At 35.0% G+C, this 6,342-nt stretch overlaps 1 protein-coding gene across 1 annotated transcript; it reads left to right on the top strand.

Moving 5' to 3' along the window:
- The first annotated feature begins 279 nt into the window (after positions 1-279).
- LOC131068857 (uncharacterized) lies at positions 280-930 on the top strand. Its single transcript, XM_058004140.1, has one exon. It carries the CDS (start codon positions 280-282, stop codon positions 928-930), a length of 651 nt encoding a protein of 216 aa, XP_057860123.1.
- Positions 931-6,342: the final 5,412 nt, after the last annotated feature.

Genomic DNA, 6,342 nt, shown 5'->3' with positions numbered 1-6,342 from the left:
TAGAGATAGGAAGAATGGAGATTCAAACCCTATTGGACATGTGATGGTATAATCTTTGTGATTTCATTTGATTTGCATTGTATTAGGTAATCTTCATATGTTATGGTGGATCTTTGTTGTTGTTAGGCAAGGGTTTTGTGGTTGAATTCATTTAGTCTTTCAATATTGTTAATCCATTTTCACCATATACACTATGTAACAAGACAACATAATGCATGGATCAAATGGCTACATTTAGGGGAATATTATTATAATACCACCTATCATATGTCTATCAGGATGAGTCCATTTAAGGCATTATATGGATATGAGGCCACCACATTCAAAGATTTGATCACTCAGGGAAGCAAAGTACCAAGGGCCAAAGATTTCATCCAGCAAAGCATTGATATTATGAACACTCTCAAAGACAGTCTCCACCATGCTCAGAATCAACAAAAGATATATGTTGATCGTAAGCGCATGGAAAGATCTTTCAAAATCGGTGATCTAGTATTTTTGAGATTACAACCATATAAGCAATCATCTCTTAAGGTAAGCAGTGCAGAGAAGCTAAAGCCGAGATTCTATGGACTATACAAGGTCGTAGGGAGGATAGGCGAAGTAGCCTATGAGTTAGAACTACCCGGGAATAGCAGGATTCACAACATCTTTCATGTATCTAGGCTTAAAAGGGTCATTGGGCAACAAGTCAGCCCTTGTGTCGAATTGCCGCCACTAGATGATGAAGGGAAACTTATTTTGGAACTTGAAGTGATCTTGGATAAACGTGAAAAAAGACTAAGAAACGGGACTATTCCAGAATACTTAGTAAAATGGAAAGGTTTACCAAAAGAAGATGTTTCTTGGGTAGGCGAAGAGATCACTTCTCATCCTAGATTGCTTGAGGACAAGCAAATTTGGGAGGGGTGGACTGTCACGAACCCATAATTGATGTATGGACTAATATATCAATACATATATACTTGTTAATTATTGCGAATATAAGTATCAATTAATCAATTAATTAATAATCTATTTCAATTAATAAAATAAACTAGTATTAATTAATATTAATATAATATAATCAATTAAATATTAATATAATCAATTAATCAAAATAATAAAATACCATATTCCAAATTGATCGTTATAATCCATCAACTATACAATTAACATTAATTAATTAATGAAATTAATAAAATATTATTTATTTAAACATTTATCAAATATATAATAAATATTATTATATGTTAGTAAGTAATATATGTGATAACATAATAATCGACGTAGTACAAAAGTCGAAGGCATAAGTCATAATACAAATAAACTTAGGGATGCAGTATAAATCGATTTTTAACTAAATCTTGCAAACATTAGTTTTATTTCCGAAGCGGCAACAATATGAGTGAACAGTCACGGCTCGCACCCAAGCTAACATACAAATAAGGGAAGGGGAGGAGGTATAAGGAATAGGGAGAACAAAAAAAAAGAGTTTTGTAGATAACACCAGAGACAGGTACGCACCACAATGGTCCTGAATGAACTTCTTGCAAAGTTATTTCATGTCTTTGGTTATGCATAATTACGGCTCACGGGGTTGGCCGAGGATTATGGGAAGTCGTATCCTGGGCAAATTTCCTATCATCTCTTATAGAGCAGAGTATATGAATCATAATTAATTCTATATGTAATTTTGTTTACACAGAAAAAAAGATTACAAATTCCATTTACTATGCATTCACAGTAGGAAACAACAGTAACAAAATATTAATTAAATTGTGAATGTCTCTGAATATGGTGGCCATATTCAGAGACATTACTTAATGATATTTAGCAATATATGTTAATTTACTTTAGTATTGGGTAATATGTTGCTAGTTACCTTTTTAGGATGGTATCTCTGTAATATGTCGTTGCCTACAATGGACTAGGAGTTTGCTAGTGGATAGGGCAACCATCTTGGGGCTAGACCAACCATGGTAGCCTAAGGTGGGTTGTTGCCATACTAAGGGAAATAATTCTACCATCCACTATAGGAATGGGATAGTATTTGGAAATACAATCCCAACAAGGGTTTAGTATATATTACCAAAAGCTTGTATTAACAAATTAGAATTAGGAAATCTAGTCTATAGTCAGTAATCTATAATCTCCTCTCTTGTAGGATACAATGCTAATCTAGATTACTGGAATTCCATGACTTAGTTTCATTACACTATCTTCTTCATTTCAAACATCAATTAGGTTGGCCATAGTAGATAACAAACATAGGTTCTATCTAGTCAGCCACCAAAACACAGTTGTGGTGAAAGCGGTCCAATCCAAGAGATAGGGAGGACCTAAACCATCATATCACTTATTTCTAAGTAGTTTTAAAGAGTTCACACACTATCACACATCCTCCAAGGTTGACAATGATGTAATATGTAGATAAGCCATGAAACACATCACTAGTTAGCCCAAAACATATCTTCCAGTTGAATAAGACCAATGCATATCCTCACACGCCAAGATAGGATCTAAAAACAATACAACACAATTTTCGATGCAAGAAAAGACTCCCAAGGATACACCACAAGTAGAAGAACAACTCATGTCTATCAAACCAGAGAAATTACCTTGAAACACACATGCCAGACATAATGCACCATCAAGAAGATCTTCTAACATCTCATGTAGAATGCAAAGATGTTCCTTGAACATTCAACATTATTCCCAAAAACTTCTTTCTTCTTGACACATCAAGATCATACTTACACAACACAATTGATATAAAATGCTTCATTTTGGAGAGCCAAAGAACCAGTTATGCATAGAGTACCATTATCACCTCTTGTGGACAACACCAACATTTAAAAATTGAAATGAGCCACAACACAAAATTATGATTATGTCCTCAAAGCCGCAACACCTAAAACATCAACATGGAGAGATGTAGAGAAATGTTTGGAGCAATTTTGATAGACAATCAGATTGTCAACAAACTGCAATCACCAACCATATTAGCTACAACACCAAGGACTTAAGAAGATAGGAGTGCAATGTCAACATGGCATAAACATTGAATTCAAATCTGCAAGACCATATCATCAAATGTGAAGGAATGTGGAGAATTCTCTCAAATTGTCATCAGTATATATTTCTACACCAACTCACCTCATCAAACTTGGAATCATCATCTTCTCACTCAACATCATATACATAAGATCAACATCTCCATTCTATTTCCATGTATCTAATCCTCATATTAATATTATTTGTCATCATGCCATGTTTTCCATCAAGCTCATTATCATCATCATTTGTATCAACATATGATACTAAGTTTAGACATCAGACACTAAGAAGGTGGACATCTGAAACCAATATCCATTTGGCCCTATATTAATGACAAAAACTAACAATTAGCTACCAACATACAACTTCACCATTACTACCTCTAAAATTGTAATAATTCTTTATCTAACCAATCATCAAACACAACAAAGACAACATATTGTTAGACATTAGGTTGATATCAATGACAACACATATTTCCAACAAGCATCATTGTAAAAATTTTATGTTCAACTACAAGATCTACTTTAGACACTAGTACATCCGGAGCTAATTTCTGACGGCCGATTGTCGAAATTGCGACTAATTTTTGTTGGAGTGCTGACAAAAGTAGCCATCAAAAACTCATCGTCGGACTTGTCGATGATGCCTCTGACCGTCGGAAATATGACAATCCCATGGACTTTGCTGACAGTGGGCATGATCGCTCTTTCGGTCAAAAAAGTCGTCGGACATGCAGCATCCCTATCGGATGCTTCTGTAGAATTCGTCGGAAAGTCTACGGAAGTTTGGAACTTTGCACCGACGGTGATGTTGTTTTTCTGACGCTTGTGTTGTCGGTCCATTAATATGCATCAACGACCATCTGACTACGAAGTGTCGTCGCACATACAGCATCCTCGTCGGATGTTTGTGTAGTTTGAGTCAGAAGTGCGACGACTCCAGAACCTTTGCACCAACGAGAACGTTGTATGTCCAATGATTTCATCATCGGTTGAAAGCTTGGTATCCGTCGTAATTCCGACGATAATAATATTTTATCAAAAAAAAATATTATTATCCAGTCATTGATATGTACAACGAATGATATTCTATCCCCACCACCTACCAATAGGGGGCATAGGTTTGAGGCTAATATGAGGCGCACTGGTTTCAAGCTAATATGATCAGGCGACCATGGTTGAGATGGTCCAACTCCTAAGAGGACTGTATGAACCATTGAGTACTGGTAAACCTATTAAAAATGGTGTTGATAGGGAATTAGCTAACCCAAGTATAAGAGCCTTTAAAGCCAATCAGGGAGATGAAATGACTTTATCTACCTTATCTAAGTTATTTGTTCTTGGGAGCTACCAAAACTTATCTACTATATATATACATGAAATGAATTTATCTACTATATATGCACATATTTATTATAAATATTTCCCAAATTGATAATCTCATATAAAGTGTCATCCTATGTCAATACATGACATATACCTATTGAATGACATGTATATATCTCATACTAAGTAGTTACTCGTTATTATATATTCAAAATATATTCAAAGATGATAATCATGCATTGCGGACTACATGGATATCCTCTTTAATAAAATAAATCACATGTACAAGGTTATTGGGTTGATCGAGTCCAATAGCAAAGTACAATAGGTAAAGATAGTGTATATATATCTCATACTAAGTAGTCACTTGTTATTATATATTAAACATATATTCAAAGATGGTAATCATGCATTCCGGACTACATGAATATCCTCTTTAATAAAATAAATCACATGTACAAGTTTATTGGGTTGATCGAGTCCAATAGCAAAGTACAATAGGTAAAGATAGTACTCAAAATAATGTTACTAGCATCTTAAAAGAAAACATAAATGGATTATGACCACCCACAAAACACTTGATATAAAATGTTTCCAACCTTTCTTTTGTTTAAGTCCACTCGACCACGTGGAACCCTTAGGTCCACCCCATCATGCTTGTGGAGATAGTTCTAAATAGTCAATCAAAGTATACAAGGGGGATGATAGGGTCACACATGCCATACACAATGCATACATGACACAAGTAATGGAACAATACAATGCAACATCAATAGAGAAGGATGATACCAAGTCATGAATCCACTTAGGGTCACTACTTTAAAACTACACAAGGCATTAGATTCTAGAGTGCAGTGGAGGAAGTGTCATCGTATGTCTCTTTGCACAAGTCCCAACACTCCATGTGTGGGCTTGCCTTTCATTGTATGTGCTCATGGGGACACACCATATGGAACCAAGCATTCTCTCATACGAACAAGAACGACAATCACACAATCTCTATACTACATGAGCGGGTATGTCTCTTTGCACAAGTCCCAATGCTCCATGTGCAGGCATGCCTTTCATCGTATGTGCTACATGGGGATGGACCATATGGAACCAAGCATTCTCTCATGTGAAAGAGAACAATGATCACATAATCCTTGTGCAAGTGGGCATGCATCTTTGCACAAGTCCCAATGCTCCATGTGCGAGCATGCCTTCCCAAAACACCCTTGGTGTTGTGATAGCCCTCAAGGCGTGCTCAAGGAACCAATTTTCTTGTTATTTGTTTTAACCCAAGTCTATTGTTATGTTATCACTTGATTTAAAAACTCCCCAAACACGAATGCCAAGCATACCAAGTACGCCGATGGATGAGGGATAGGACTGGGAGCCACTCCCTAGTCTCACTCTAGGACTAAGCTCATGCCATATCTAAATGAAATACGTCTCAAATACATCGTTGGTGGAAAGCTGCAAAATGTCATTTTCATACATAAGCAAGACATACTCAGTTGGGCACAATCACCAAGAGAACGGTAGAAAGTGTATATGTATATATATATGTATATGTATATGTATATGTATATGTATATGTATATGTATGTGTATATGTATATGTATATGTATATGTATATGTATATATATATATGAATATGTATATAGTTTTATGTATTCATTAAAGATTTTCATTTAATTTTGAGCATTTTGTGGATGGTATAATCAAGAAACATATCATCACCCTCACCAATTATGCTCAACTGATTTAAGTACAACCATTTGATTGTTAATAATTTTTAAATTAAGGGAGTACTTTTCAAAATAGAATTGTTGAATCATTTTTTTGTTGTGAAATTATTTTTGTTTGTATTCTAAACCTATTGGGAATGAGAGAACAATGAATCCATGAACTTTTTTCTTTGGTTTGATTTAATTTCATTTTGATTTGAGCAAGTTATCATAGTTTTTCTAAAAACTGTCATAAACCCTT

The sequence above is a fragment of the Cryptomeria japonica genome, chromosome 11 (genome assembly GCF_030272615.1).
Source record: "Cryptomeria japonica chromosome 11, Sugi_1.0, whole genome shotgun sequence".
In the NCBI taxonomy this organism is placed as follows: Eukaryota; Viridiplantae; Streptophyta; class Pinopsida; order Cupressales; family Cupressaceae; genus Cryptomeria; species Cryptomeria japonica.
This window is presented reverse-complemented; position numbering and strand designations above follow the sequence as displayed.

What these genes read in the sequence shown, in the direction of transcription:
- LOC131068857 (XM_058004140.1), top strand. Translation starts at nt 280, where the DNA reads ATGAGTCCATTTAAGGCATTATATGGATATGAGGCCACCACATTCAAA.